Genomic DNA, 16,105 nt, shown 5'->3' with positions numbered 1-16,105 from the left:
TTTTATTTCATATGGTCTTATGTTATGAATTCCCATATGCCTCCCCTGTATTTACGTGAATTGCAGAACCAGATCTTTTTGAATTTTTTTTTTTTAATGATCAGTTGTTATTTTGCATTTCCTGGTTGTTTCAGTACTTTTCCACTGTGATAATGTTAACTATGCTAAAAAAAAACAACAAAAAATTCCACAGAATTTCTTCTTTCAGAAACAAAGCATGATTTCTCCAGTGTTTCTTTGTTTCTTACATCTTTTTTAAAAGAAACAGTTTCAAAATCACTCTTTTTACTAAAACCTTTCCTGCTGTTTAAGCTCCTCTTGATGAATTAAAGTGAGTTTTACAAGAGTAAGACTAGGACAGAAGGAGCTACGAAACTACAAATCTAAGTTGTAAGAAATAAGGAAAAAGAGGCAAACTTACCATGAAATGAAATTGGGTATCCAATTACTTTTTTCACTGTACCTCATAAATGTTATGCATCCAAACCAAAAAGACTGTTCTACAGGGTCTCTTAACATCTAAAGTTTGATGTTTTCCCAGAAAATGCCTTGAAGAGTTACCTTATATTAATTTTCTGTTCAGTGAATTGCTCAAAGTTGACTCATTTCTTTTTTTCTTAACTGGAGAGGACAGAAGAAAAAATCCAGCATTTCTAAAAGAGACCTATTATAGTTACTTGAATAAGTAAGGATAGGTGTGTAAGCTACACAAATCATGTGCATGGCATTTTTTGCAATCATCCTCAATTGATGAGACTTTACTTCGTCAATTCTGCCAATGTGAAGTTTTTCTAAAATGAGATGTTTTAGAGCTATGTCACTATAATGCAATAATCTGCAGCAAGCTGTGCCCTCCAATTCAGTGTTTACTCTTTATGCACTTGAAAACGGATGCAAAAAGATAAACAATTGTGCAACCGTACATATTTGATGCTGAGTCAGACCCAGAGGCAGAAGAACTGGAGTCCCCATCACAACCATCAAGGGTGCAGCAAGGTATTTCTCAATGGTAAGTCAACTCTCCCACAGTCCAAGAAGAGGTCAGACTGACCCTGTGTGCGCTTTTACAAACAATCTTTCAGAAACTGCCTGAATACACCCATTGTTCAAGAGCATCGTGCTAGAACTGATTTGTTGTGAATCTGCAGATTTGCAGATTAAATTTATTGGTAAATTCTGCAACGTACTGTTGCCTGTTTTCCTTTAACTTGTATGATAAGAGTTTAGAAGGCAAATATACATGTACAGGTTTAGAAACCTAATGATTTCCTCCATTAGCTTCTTGCAGCTTTTAGCTTGTATCAAATGAGACAAGATCATATTATTATAATTTAAGGACTGCTTGTTTTGCCGAAACTGTGAAAGTGGAGGACAGGCAATAAAGAGTGCCTCTTGATGATCTTTCGCAGTACCTGTTTTATGTTGTCCATTGTTTCTGCCACTGCAGTAGGGAAATCAGCATGGTAGAGTGGTCAGATTGAGACGTGCGCACTCAACAATGGCAAGTTTACATGTTCTTTGAACCGTGTAAGATTCTCCACTGAACTGCTTAAATTTCAAGGAAAATCAAGGGTGTTCTCTCAAAACTATTATCTGCTTTCACGCTTGACTGACCAGTCAAGCCACCTCCATTGTGAGCAGCACCAATCAATACGAGTGCTCTTCCCATCTCTGGACTGCAATCCAAATGAGGAGTTCTGTGTTTATAAGGATGATTTTATCTTCATCTTTCAAGAAAAGGGGAGTTTTATCCTCTTGTTAAATTCCTGAACGAGAAACCTCCCTTGGTTTCGGCTGCTTTGAGGTCATCCAACACTCCCTTTGGTCTTCCTTTTGAGCAAAAGGAGTTGTTTTTATGAGGGTCAGAGCTTAGTGTCCTCCCTGTGTCTTAAATATTCACACTTACTTGGGTCCTACTGAGGCAAAAGACAGTACATTTTTTATTGTTACACAAAATGTAATGCAAATTGCACAGTTCATATTTCCTCTTAAAACCAGCCCCCAAAACAAACACGCTATTGTTTGTGATTTAGGGACAACAACAATAGATGTAATCACAATAATTGGACAGCCGTAATGTTGCTACCTTTAAACAAGCTGCCATTAAAGTGACTAAAAGATGAAGGGAGGTAGGATGCCATTTTTATTGTGTTTGTTCAAAATGAAAGGCCACAACAGAGGAACATTCCTGCAGGGGGGACACAAAACATAAGAGAGTGGATCATTATGCACTTTGTTGCCGTTTCAAGGCCAAATCCCTTCAGTGCAGTCAAATTGGCTGTGATGTGCAGCAGATGTGACTATTTAGAGGGATTCAGAAGAGCTAGAATCGGCATTTCATCTGCACAAGTTAAACTGAGGTTGAGCTCTGTATCTAAATTCTGCGCTCACGTACATAAATTTAAAATCTCAAGTGTCATTTTTTTTTGTCCTCAATCAAGAAAAGAATAATCTCTCTTTATCTTTTTTATTCATCAAGTCACATATTTTATTTTAGGACATGTACCTCCTTAACAATAACAACACCTGGAACTCCTACAGTATTCCCAGCAGCGCTGTGACAGTCTGTCTTCAGCAGCACGTGTGTCCTCTGAGCGGATGCAGGTGCATCTCTCATTTGCTTTGTATTCCTTTGCCTATCTAAAGTTTGATAGGCAAACCTTAGGACAACCTCAGGGGTCCTGTTGAAGAAAACATTGCCCAATTTCCCTAATCAATAAAAGTCTCCCCCTCAACCGGCCTCCAGTATGTGCAGTCAATGCCTGTGTTTACGTCTGGCCACAGATGTTGCTCCATTGTGTCGATTTGTCAAACAAAAGTCACTTCATTGTTGTTTGAATTTGACAAGCTAGCCAAGCTATAGCTAAGCTGTGTGTGCAGCCATCTATATTAATGTTGAATAAATCCTTTAAGTATTTATTTTTGCAAAAGCTGAAATGTACCAAGGAAAGAAACTAATGTGAAGAAAGTAGTTTTTGAGGGATTTCTGTTTTTTTTTCCAGCCTATGCTGATAAGCTAATAGCAAAATTAAAGTGCTGCATGAATAGAGAGGGATTAGCATTTTCTATTTTCCACTAAAACCCGAGAACACAAAGAAACATCTGTAATTTGTAATTACTGTATAACACAATAAAGTTGAGAGTCAAATTATTTATATGTATGCAAAAGAATAGCTTTATTTTCTCACTGTTTAGCCATCCTTTGCACACTGGCAGCAACTAATTTGACTGAACGTATATTGCAGTGGGTAACGATTACCAATATTAAATCAAGAGCTTCACCAATAATGAAGCTTGACAGAAGTGATGATCTTTTGGGCTAATCTGACTCAAATTCAGAAGACTCCAATCAACAGGATCCCTCCTTCACCACCATTTTGTTCCCTTAAACACTTCTGGTGTTTAAGGGAACACCTGAGAGATTGAGGTAAGAAAAGCTACAGGTCCACATGGCATCAGATCCAGGCTCTGAGGTGCAATGCATCATGGGATATATGTTCAATCTGAAGCTGGGGAAGGCATCCTGTGAGTGCCAAAGAAATAACATCACTGATGGGCAACATTTCCCGCACCATGCATAGAGCTGTTGCTACAAACTATTGGAAATCCTTCCTCTCCGCAATAAATTGTTTCATTTTTCTGAGGGATACACAGTGAGAGAGTATTGTGATTTTAGAAACTGCATGTTTAAAAGAGAGACATTCTGTTGTCCTTCCGTGGAAGCATGCAGCAGTCAGACGGACAGCAAAACACTTTTCAATATAAGTTGCTGCTTTGACATGATCACAGCACTACCAAAGCATATGTACAAAAATCCTCAATAAAACATAAAATATTTGAAAATCAGACACGTGACCTGACCAGTGAATCACAGCAACGTCATCAACCGGTGTAACGCTGAACTAATAGTGCTGTGAAGCTACCAGTCGCAGGAGAACGGAGCTGCGCCAAGAAACTAACAGAAACACTGAAGAGAAGAAGAGCTACCATCGCTACAGTTGCAGCCAAGCATGTTTTAAAGTTTACACAATATAGTTTTTAGCAAGTAGCTCAAATTCTAAATTGGTATTGTTATGCACTTAATTTGTAAAATTTACCTTCGAGCAAATGTCCCCCCCCAAAGGAATCTCAGCGCCCCCTGCTGTCCTCTGAAGGCCGTCGTTGAGAAACTCTAGTCTAATATACAACCCATGATTGGAATTGAAATATGCAGAATGCACGTATTAATCCATATCTTTTTGTCATATTAGCTGACAATGAGAAAAGTCTTGAATACCACAAATATTGATCTTACTTTTCTCAAGTTCCTTGAGATGCTAAAATGCAACATTATGCATAGCCTGCCTAACTGCACACAGCAGCACACCTGATATCTCATGTGCACAGTTGCTCAAAGACTTAAAACAAATTGTCCTCCGACGTGCCTCGGAGGAGCTGAAAGCACGTTAGCTAAAACAAGCAGCATTGAGGATGCATACAAAAACAACATCTGGCTGGTGGGTGAGCCGTAATTTGAGCCAACCGTATGGAAGACAGAGGATGTCAACTTCTCCTGTTTTCTCATCAGGGCAGAAATGATTTTGACGACAGCGTAAATGTCACCCCTGGGATTACAAAATCACAAAGTAGTCTGAAGAAAATGCTAAGAAGAGAAGTTGACTCCCTCTCTTTGGAAATTGGGACAAGTATGTATTATGCAGCAGGGAGAATCATAGCAGGTGAAGGCTTTCGTTGACTTATTAAATAGGAGGTAACTGTATTTAGGTCATTTCTTGCAGATGAAGGGATGGGTTACATGCTTGGGGTTAAGAAACAGGATATTATGACATGCATTTGCAGCGAAAGGGACCAATAGTGTGAAATAAACAGGGTGAAATGTGTCACAATGAAATTTGGCCCTTTGATTCAGAGTTTACTCACTTTGATGCTGTTACTTTTGGGTTCTCATATTTTTTTGCTAATAACTCATGTCCCTTCAAAAAGGCCAATTTTCAAAACATACAGTGAAAACTATGACAATATCAACAGAGTGATGATAGATGAACGAGAAAAATCACATCCAAGTACCTGGACATAAAATCGACATGAGCGCTCTCTCTTCTGCAGCTGAAATTGACAGGAAATGCAAAGAAAAGTCAGCAAAAAAATTAACAACTCAACAAAATTACACTTAAGATACTTTCCACTTATGTTTTCAACATTACAATTAGATAGTCTGCGTGAAAAAACCTGAGTCTCTTGAGGACCATTCAGTATGCATTAATATCCAAGTTTCATGTTTTGAATTTGTTACAGAAATAAATTCCTCTTTCACTGACAATCTTAATTTATTGAGATGTGAATAAAAGGTTCCCCAGAAATTCAATGTGATTTTTTTTTTTCATACCGCAGATAGAATTATGCCTATGATCAAAAATTTCACTCCTAAATCCTGTCACAGGGAATCCTTGTTCTTACACCCAGATGTGTTTCAAGTGATTCGGTTTTAGACCAGTCGCGCAGTGAGAGGTTACATCCGATAACTCGGAGACAGATGTTAAGACCCAGCAAATAATTATTTTCGTCTCCTGGGATCTGATGATCATTTCCCTCATGTTCTAAGAGTCTTTTAAACACCACTTGAGAAAGTGTAGATCGGCTCTCATGTGTCTGCTTTCTGATTGATGAACTGCTGCTGTGATCGTCGTGGCATGTTCTCACACCGCGGAGGACAATCTGGAGCTCTGTTAGAGTGCTTACTGATAAAATCCCTGTTTGCCCTAGTTTTATTAGACAGCCAACCTGAGGAGGAGAGCTAATGTTTTCACACTCTCTCCGTTTTGCAATCACTGAGGTCATTTTGCTCCTGGGAGCACTGAAAGGTTCAGAATGATCATACTCCTTCGCCCCTGATCTATGCCTCTCTGCAGTGTTACCACAGAGGTCTATAAAGGGTTCTTTGCAGTTGATGATTTGATGTTGCACTGACAGGTTTTGTGATCTACAGAGGTCTTATGAACAAACACCAGTATAAGCTACACAATGGAGGTCCATTCCGGTTTAATCTAGGAAATTGAATCCAACACTTTGTGAGCGCTCCTAAAAAAACAAAGAAACACCAACAAAACAAAAAAAAGAGTCTCCCGACAAGTATTGTTAGTTTTATGTAAATAAAAATTACATTTTGGATACTGACTTTATTATTACTGTATTTAATACATTTTAACACAACATAATGTTTGTGTACGGTTCAATAGCCTCCTAAAGAGCATTAAATAGCCCTATGTTATTGAGTTAAGCTAGTTCTGGATAGACTTGAACTATATGGACACACTCTTTAATATAGAGTTTGTGATCTATGAAAGTTTTTGCTTGTCTGGAAGGACAAGAACACATTTTGATGCTTCAAAATGATCTTCATTAATCACTGGTAAAACAGAGGTAATGACTGTCAAACACTAAGAGAGTATCTCTAGCTTTTAATCTATACATAGGCTTATTATCTTTAAGTGTGAATTGGATGAATAATTCCAACTCTAACACAACATTATTTCATAATTTTCCGATTTAAAAAAAACATGGCGAAGGAGGCCCTTACTAAAAATGCTTCCATTTTGCCACAACGGTTTCCTAAAAATAGATGAAACAGACGGGGGGAGGGACAAAATTTTTTTTTTCAAATAAATGTGAATTTATGACACTACAAAGTGCAAAGTAATGCTGCGAAGCAACTGTGGTTTAATTACACACCATCTTGGCAAAACAGTGTAAACTCATGTGCTAATTAGCACAGAAATGAGACAGAGTGCAAGTGGGGAAAGGCTTCCAGGCGCTCATAAACCTGATTTTGGTTTAATTTATTTCTTTTCCTGGGAGAGTACCAGAGAGTTGGTTAACGTCTAAACTTTGTCCAGCACTGATACAGAGATAACGCTCAAAGAAATTTAGAATACCTGAGACATTACATCTAACAAGGACTCCAACACTAGAAGTCAGGGCTGCACAGGGAATGAACGATTCTAATCGAGACCTGATACAGACACCAGAGCCACTGTCTGACTTTAAGAGCTTGGGTCTGGTACCGTGCTAAATCCTGATCAGATTAACAGCAAAGACAACCACTTTCTTATAAAGGAGCCAACATTGTGGCCCACTCCTCTGGAAAAAGTCCCGTTTCTTCCGTTAGCCAGTTATCCTTTGATCACAAAAACAACACTGATCTTGGCTTTTGCCAATTCAATCCTTTCATTGTCAGCTGGCACTGTGTTGTGCTTTGCTGTCCATAGGGGAAAAAAAGATCTTTAATTCATTTAGCTCACTGCAGATTGTGTCAAAATGATTGAACTTGAGAGGAAAATACCAACCACTGCCAGAGCAATGAAAAAGATTTCTAGAGGAGAGCTTTGAATGGCGATAGAACTTCAACACAAGGAAAGGCTAAAGGGTCATTTTTCTCCATAGAGCCACTATGTGCTGCAAACATTGACGGTATATCTGTGGGTTGAGAATAATTTATCACTGGGTTCCCTCTGACCTCTTAAATAAATGTTCTTGTCTGTAAAAGCCTTTTCACATTATTCCTCTCAATACAGCTGCTTTTATTCTCCACTTTATAGGAGAAATGAAGACAAAAACAATCTCCAAACTGGTGCCTCTACCTAAATGTTTTATTTTACGGGAAACTTTTTTGAAGTGGTGTTAAAAACTCCTCTTGATCCTCAACATGAATTTACCCGTCTTGCTTTACAGCCATCCCTCTCTACTGGAGGAAACTGGCACTAAAATCTCAATGGGGACATCTGTGTCTGTTGCAGCAAGGAAATAAATAAAAATGCCCTGAAAATATAAAAGGAAACCGATGAGAGAGCAGGTGGTCCAGCAAATTACTGAATTACATTTTCACTGATGTTTACTGCTTAACGGGAATATTATTTATTCACTTTACTGGACTGTTGCGAGTTAGGGAATAAAACAATGAGCTTGAAGTCCAAAAAACATCAAACTGTTTATCTCTACTGTTGAGATCAAGCAAAATAAATGTTTTAGCAGTACAGGGAAAAATCAGTGGGCTAACTCATAGTGCTTTTGACACATATTGAACTGAAGTGCGTGGTAATGGATGTCCGAAAAAACTGCAGGTATCCGGTCAAAGATGTGGCGACCTTTTATTAATACTCAGCTTACAACTCTTAATGCAAAAGTAAAATCAGCAAACATCACGCCTTTTATATTATAGCTGCAAAGCTGTTTAACTACGGCAAAAAAATCACTGCAACAAAAAAACTGTTCGGCACACTCTAGAACGTTCCAACACATCAAGACTCTGATAGGTTGTTGTCGACCATGATTGACAGGCAGACCAGCCAATCACAATCCAGCGAAGTCCACAAGGCACAGTCCAACACTTGGGGTATTTTCCACAGCCGCCCCCAAATTATCCATGATAATTTGCAGCTTGGAAATATTTACTGAAGATCGGTCCTTTAATCTGGAACTTCTGGCAGTTTCACTAGACGTACGACTGGGCGAATATAGTTGCGATCCTTGACCTGCACTTCAGCTGTGCGGATTCTTCCGTCTGCTGCAGGGAAAACCTTCTTAATCAGTCCAACAGGCCAAAGAGCTCGTGGTGACTGTGGGTCTGCTATCATCACAACCGTTCCAATTTGCAGGTCTTCAGTGTGCTCTTGCCACTTATTTCGAGCTTGGAGCCCTGGCAGGTAAAACTTTAGGAAATGTTTCCAAAAGTGTTCAGCCAACACTTGACAATGTCTCCATCTCCTCCGACCGGTAATCTCTACTTCTGGGTATGTAACTTGAGGAAGAGATGGATCTAGCCGCCCCATCAGTAAGATGTTAGGAGTGATAGGATCTGGGTCGGCTACGTCTGTTGAAACATAACCAAGCGGTTTGGAGTTAAGAATCCCTTCAACTTCCACCAAAAGTGTGCGCAGGACCTCCTCTGTCACAATTTGGGCACCCAGGGTTGTAGTGAGGGCTGATTTCAGGGATTTAATTTCCCTTTCCCAACATCCACCGAAGTGTGGTGCTCCTGGAGGGTTGAATCTGAAGTCTATTTGTTGACCAGCCAGCTGTTCCTGAATTTGTGGCTGAAGGCTCCTGAAGGCATTTTTCAGTTCACGTTCTCCAGCTTTAAAATTTGTGCCTTGATCACAAAGTACTTCATAGGGCTTTCCTCGGCGGGCTATCAGACATCTCAGTGCCAACAAGAATGAGTCGGCATCAAGGCTTGGCAGCAGATCTACATGGACAGCCCTCGTGGTCATACATTTGAATATGATGCCCCACCTCTTTTCATGTCTTCTGCCAATCTTGACAACGTAAGGTCCAAAGCAGTCCACTCCAGTAGAGTAGAAAGGTGGTTTGAATAGTCTGAGTCTGGATGGTGGCAAATCAGCCATTTGGGGAGCAACAGGTTTTCCCCTCCATCGTCTGCAGCCAACACAATTTTTCTGGTAGCGTCGAACAGCCTCTCTGCCCCGTAGAATCCAGAATCTTCTCCTTATTTCTGCAAATACCCTTTCTGGTCCTGGGTGGTGAAGCTCTTCGTCGATGTCCTTAATGATTAATTCTGTCACAGGATGACGGGGATCGAGAACGAATGGGTGGATAGAATCCTCTTCAAGTTCAGAGGCACGTCTAAGTCGGCCTCCCACACGGATGAGTTCCATGGATTGGTCAAACTGCGGATCCAAACGGTACAATCGACTACTAGGTCCAGCCGTTTGGCCTGATTTGAGCTTAGGAAACTCAGTAGGAAAGCTTTCCCTCTGGGTTTGACGCAGTATTTCAATTTCAGCTTTCCGATAATCATCTGCTGTGGAGCTGCCAGTGGTGTTAGCCGCCCCATGAGCACGTCTCACTGTCGCTTCTACAAGATCCCTGAAAGTTTGATACTGGGTGACCTCAGGGATGGCAGAGCTTGGAATGTTAGATATGGCTCCACAAAATGATGAATGTTTTAGCTCATCTTCGCCATCTGTGGTGCAGATTGAGGGCATGACTGGCCATAAGTTCATAGGGCCTTGAAGAAAGACAGGTCCATGTGACCACCTGGAGACGTCGGCGAGTTCGGCCAGAGTTTTTCCCCTGGTTATGTCGTCAGCAGGATTCTCCTTTGATGGCACAAAGTGCCAATCCTGGGGGGATGTTAACTCCTGAATTTCTGCCACCCGGGTTCCAACAAACACCTTAAAGTGGCATGACTCAGACTTTAGCCAGGTTAAAACAGTGGTGGAGTCGGACCACAGAAAAACCCTTTGTATAGGAATGTTGAGTTCAGTCTTTAGCACATGAGCTAACTGTGCACCTGTGAGAGCTGCACACAATTCCAATCTTGGAATGGACAGCTGCTTTCGTGGTGCTACTCGTGACCTTGCTGCTAGAAAGGCAATTTCCCTGAGTCCGTCTGGAACTTCTGTGACCAAATAGGCAACTGAGCCATATGCCTGCTCAGATGCGTCACAAAAGACATGGATGTCTCTTTTGCTGTCCGGCAGATCTAACTTTTCTGTGGTGTAACATCGAGGTAAAGAGATCCTTTCTAAGTCAGGCAGCTCTCCTTGCCAGTTTTTCCATATCTGTAGCAAATCCTCAGGAAGCCTTGGATCGTCCCACTCTCTTTTCTTATCCCAGAGTCGTTGAATGACAACCTTAGCTCTGGTGGTAAAGGGGATAATATATCCAAGAGGGTCATACAAGCTCGCCAGAGTTCTGTAAATGCTTCGCATCGTCACTGAGAGGTCACATGTAGGAAGATGTTTGTAGTGCAGCAGATCTGTAGGACAATGCCAGTGGAGTCCAAGTGTGGATTCAAATGTGTCGAGCTGATTCTGATTTATCCACAGATTGCTGCTAGTTGATCTGGCGTCTTCTGGGAGATGACTGATTACTGATGGCACATTGCTCGCCCATTGTCTTAGATCAAATCCTCCCTCAGCCATGACATCTCTGAGTTTATCAACTAACATCTTTGCTTCCATTTCTGTACTGAAACTGTGAAGACAATTGTCCACATAGAAACTTCTTTCAACTGCCTCTCGGATGTCCTCTCCAGGCTGGCTGTGATCTTGGATATGCTTTTGCAGTGCATAAGTGGCACAGCATGGACTGCAGGTGGTCCCAAAGGGGAGCACTTGCCACTCATAAACACTTGGAGGTTCCTCCCTTTTCAAGTCCCTCCAAAGGAATCGCAACAGTGGTTTGTCCTCAGAGAGAAGTCTCACCTGATGAAACATTGCTTTAATATCACTGGAAATGGCCACGGTATGTTCACGAAAGCGAAGAAGTACAGCTAGCAAGGATGGACTTAAAGTAGGACCTGGTAGGAGTAGTTTGTTTAAGTTCTTTCCCTGATGTTGGAATGAACAGTTAAAAACCACTCTGCTTTTATTGTTGTGCTGCACCATGTGATGTGGGATGTACCAGGCTTCATCAGATTTCTCCACTTCTTCAGGCTGTAACTTCTGTATGTATCCAGCGTCCTCCAGTTTCTTCATTTCAGCCTTGTATGTTTCTGCTTGGTCAGGATTTTTAGCAAGTCTCCTTTCTATATTTCTGAGGAGCGGTAGAGTTGCTTCAGGAGTAGCATGCAGGGGTTCTGTACCTTTAATGCGGAGCATTGGGGTAGCATATCTGAGTACTCCGCCAACTTGAACTCTGACAGTCTTTTCTTCAAGGGTGCACAAAGCCTCACTATCTTGTCTTGACCTTGTCACTACCTTTGTGCTCCGATATGGAAGAACATCAAGTTGCCAGAGCTTTTCAACTTGTTGATGCAACTCAGTGGTGGGAGACTGAAATGAGGTGAAATGACATTGTTGTGTAGCTGATCCTGGTTTCACTCCTTCTGCAGGGCCCTGTAATGTCCAACCCAAGCGAGTCCTGACTGCTGCTGGGCCACCTTTATTCCCCAAGAGGACCGGTTCCATGGGAGTGATTAGATATGGGAAGTCAGAGCCAATCAGGAGAAGTGGCTGAACCGTGTTGATTGGCTGAAGTGGTAAATCTTGCAGATGTTTGTATTTTCGCTGCAGAGTAACAGTGGGTTGACTGTGTTCTGCAAGGTTTAGAGACTTAGCGGTGAAAGCCCGGTTGATCCAAAAGGTCTTTGCTGGTTGAGTCACAGGGGAGACAGAGAACGAAACTGCATGGCCATGGATGACCCTTGAGTCTTTTTTCACTGTGTGGAGTACGAGAGCTTCAGACTCCCCTTCCAAACCAAGCTCACGTGCTGCACTGTGAAGCAAAATGGTTCGCTCTGAACCATCATCCAAAATAGCGAAGGCTTCCATACTTTTGTTCCCATTACTCAATCGGACTTTGGCTATTTTGAGAAGAACTTTATGCTTGGTTAAGGAACGTCCAACATAAAGTTTGTCATCCACACTGCTTGTTAGACAGGCACCCACAATGGTTCCCTGACCTGGGTGTTTCTCTTTCTCTGTAGTCTCCTCCTTTTCTTGCCATTTCTCATTTACATCATGTAATATCAGCAGGTGCCTACGTCCACATGTTTTACAGGTTGCCTTGAGAGTACATTTGGCAGACTGATGTCCTCTTCCACAACGCCAACAGCGGTTATTTGTTTTGATCCACTGTACTTTCTGTTCCTTTGTAAGCTGCTGAAAGTTCTGACAACCGTTCAGAAAATGACTGGAATGGTCACAGTAAGGACAGTAGGGTTTATTCTTGGCCTTCTCCTTCTCAGGAGTAGTGGCATTTTGCGTCAGTTCAGAAACCTTGGACTCTCCTGATTTCCCAGAACTGAGCAGTAATGTTGTACTTCTTGAAGCCATCTTTTTGTCCTTTTCTGTGCTTCGTTTCCTTTGGCTGTCTCTAGTAGAAGTACAAAATCTGGTGTTGTCTTCATAAACCTGCATTTCAAAATCCAGCCATTCTCCAAGATCATACAGGGTTGGAATTGGAACCTTACTTGGATGTACTCTTCTTCTGAAACTGCTTCTAAGCTCGTGTGGAAGCTTGCTCAGCAATCTTGAAACATGAGATCCACAATGGAGTTCAATACTGCCTTCTCTTCCTAGTTGCTCTAACATGCCCAACAGGGAACGTATTCGTAGTGCAAACATGCGAAATGCTTCCCCGTCCCCACTTCGTATGTCTGGTCCATCCATCAGTTCTGCAATTCGTGCTAAGGCAAGCTGATGTGGCTGGCCAAACTGCATGAACAGGGCATCCATCGTGTCGGTGAAAGGATGTGGAGAGTTGCAAAAGGAATCTGCAATTAGGAGAGCTTCTTCTAGCTTGAGATGATCTGTTAGGACTTGATATTTAAAATGTTCAGAAGCACCAGCAGGCAGAATGTTATCAAGTGCAATCCTCAGCCTGGAGAACTCACGGGGGTCTGGATGCACAAAATAGGGTATAGTTGGAGCAGGACCACTATATGTACTTCCATGTTTAGATGTAGAATGTGAGTTTTGGACAATCCTACAGTCATAAGGATCTTCTCCTTTAAATGAAGCAGAAGGCTCTAACTTGGATAGTCTAGACGGGACTGACCTTGGAGCTGGCACTGGAGGTGTAGAGGTCTTTATTTTCATTGAACTTCGTGGTGTAGGAACTGGAGCTGTTGATAGGCTTTCTGTCACACTCTCTTCGCCTCTTCTATTCCCATACCTGTAGCCTCGGTCTGAATAATGCACACGCTGGTCTTCGTGAGGGAACGTAGACTCATCTCTTATGCTTGAGGAAAGTGAATGATGCTCTACGTCCCTCGTAGCTTTCTGTAGTGTGCGAATTCTTGGCTTTGGGACAGGAAATGTTGCTGAGTGTACATTATATGTTGGTGAAGCAAAAAAGTTATCTTCAGCCTCGCTCACTGTGAGTTTCTCCATTTTGTGTTCCATCACCTTCAACGTTTCCAGGACCGTGGACATCTGTGCTGCTGTTTGTCGCAACTCTTGCAATTCTCTCTTCATCTCACGGTTACTGTGATATAGATCATCTCTATCTCTTGTGAGCTCCAAAATAGCTTCACGTTGATACTGATTTTCAGTCCGTAAACACTCCTTTTCTCTCTCAGCTTCGTCAGCATCTTCCCACTGATCCAGCACTTTCCAATGGTTAGGACTAGGTTGCTGGCTGATGGGTGCGCTATAGTGATCTTCAGCATCTGAATCACTGACATCTGATAGGAGTATCTGTGCCCTAAAAGCAGGTTCATGCACAGGCTGGCGAATCTCCATCCTATAGTCTGCCGTATTACTTCGTGTAAGTGCAAGTCGTCTGGGCCTTACCACGGGCGTGGGTTCGTCATCTCCAACTTGAGTACTTGTCGCCATGTCCTGCAATATTTCCAGACTCCGGCTCGAAGGACCAAATTGAACTGAAGTGCGTGGTAATGGATGTCCGAAAAAACTGCAGGTATCCGGTCAAAGATGTGGCGACCTTTTATTAATACTCAGCTTACAACTCTTAATGCACAAAAGTAAAATCAGCAAACATCACGCCTTTTATATTATAGCTGCAAAGCTGTTTAACTACGGCAAAAAAATCACTGCAACAAAAAAACTGTTCGGCACACTCTAGAACGTTCCAACACATCAAGACTCTGATAGGTTGTTGTCGACCATGATTGACAGGCAGACCAGCCAATCACAATCCAGCGAAGTCCACAAGGCACAGTCCAACACTTGGGGTATTTTCCACACATATTAAATATGTATTCTAACATTTTAGAAAAACAATACAATACTAATGAATTTTCAGATGAACACACTTCCTTCTCGTAAACCTTTCAGGAATTTGGATGGGAAAAATAGGAAAACTGCATTTCTGGGGAAATGGTTTCCCGTCATGTAAGCCAAACAGAAACATAACCCTAAAAGAAACTATTACAGTGCAAAAACTTTAGGTCAAATATAAAAATAATAGAACCACGAGAGCTGAAACTTAGCATGGTTTGTTCCTAAATGGATTCATTTATTAGATATTTGAAATGAAAAATTCAAATTTTTTTAAAGTTAATATTGTGAACTGAGGGGATTTGAGGGGAATACTCTGATAATTGGGGTCATTTGATAGATAAATTGTAAGTTATGCCACAGTTTGAAGCTTATTAGATTTAAACTTTCAAACTGGGCTGGGTTTTCTCACCATTAAATCCTGTTAATAGCAATGGGTGGCACTTTTTTATTTGTCACTCCGTGCCTTTTAGGGTTTCCTGTAGAAAACAGTCAGATTTTTGCCTGCATAAGCACCTTTTAAAAACACTATAACTTATCGCTGAACGCTATTTCTGATCAAGGCAGAATAAGACATGAGCTTGAAATTACAGCAGAATTTAAGTAAATAAAATAAGTGTCAAATTTTTGTACCTGCACCATAAACATAAACTATTAACTGATTCATATTCTTTGACTAAGTCATGGTAAGTAAGTGAAATTCTATGAAATTTACCTTTGAATACAAATGGTGTAAGCTCTCTGAATTTTTTTTATTTTTCTTCTAACCTCTGAAACATGTTGATCTGAACAGTCGCGACAATAAGTGCAATAGGTCATTGTTTCCCGCGGGTTATATTTATCCAGTCTGTTAAACTGTCAGAATATATTTAAAAGCAAAAGAAAAGAGAATTAAAGGAAGCCCCCCCCCAAAAAAAGGTTCCTTTCAGTACCTTGTTGAGGCTTCGCGCTGCGCTGTCTTTTCCACCCGGCGTGAGGTTCCGCAGCTGGACGTCAAGCAGATCCACAAGCTGAATCATAGCCCTCACTGTAAAGGTGATGTCGCCTGCCTGAAGGTTGCTCTTGGTTTGCTCTGCCAGCTCTCTGGCAATCACAGCTGCCGTCTCTCCGGCTTTTATCTAAAAGAAAGAAAGGGGAAAAAGAAGTACTGTAAATGAAGACACTAACGTACATTATTCCCTTGAAAAGAAATGTGCGGTATCCTCTTAGTATTCATGACCAGCTCACTGGCTACAAGGGAATACATGATAAATTGGAATCTACAAGTATCTACCCCCATAAAATAAATACAGTTTGACCTGCAATTTTTCCCCAACTCCTGTAATATTGCAGACAATTAATGTGTGCACACAGAGATGTGTACTGTCTCACGCAGTTGAGTGTACACCAGGGAAAAATAT

The 16,105-nt window shown here is 41.3% G+C and overlaps 1 protein-coding gene across 5 annotated transcripts in view; it reads right to left on the bottom strand.

The window, feature by feature from the left end:
- adgrl3.1 (adhesion G protein-coupled receptor L3.1) overlaps positions 1–16,105 on the bottom strand; it is a 259,349-nt gene that overhangs the window by 64,328 nt on the left and 178,916 nt on the right. For 3 of the 5 annotated variants that reach the window (XM_055050947.1, XM_055050951.1, XM_055050948.1), the window contains 2 exons: positions 15,638–15,823; positions 5,068–5,106 (listed from right to left, as the gene is read on the bottom strand). In XM_055050947.1, the coding sequence (XP_054906922.1) occupies positions 5,068–5,106; positions 15,638–15,823 (225 nt within the window). The remainder of the gene's footprint in view (positions 1–5,067; positions 5,107–15,637; positions 15,824–16,105) is intronic. The other 2 variants (XM_055050952.1, XM_055050949.1) reach the window with 1 other exon arrangement.

Source organism: Poeciliopsis prolifica, unplaced genomic scaffold, assembly GCF_027474105.1.
Source record: "Poeciliopsis prolifica strain line A6 unplaced genomic scaffold, Auburn_PproV2 SCAFFOLD032, whole genome shotgun sequence".
NCBI lineage: Eukaryota > Metazoa > Chordata > Actinopteri > Cyprinodontiformes > Poeciliidae > Poeciliopsis > Poeciliopsis prolifica.
The sequence above is the reverse complement of the archived record's forward strand: the minus strand, read 5'-3'. Positions and strand labels throughout refer to the sequence as shown.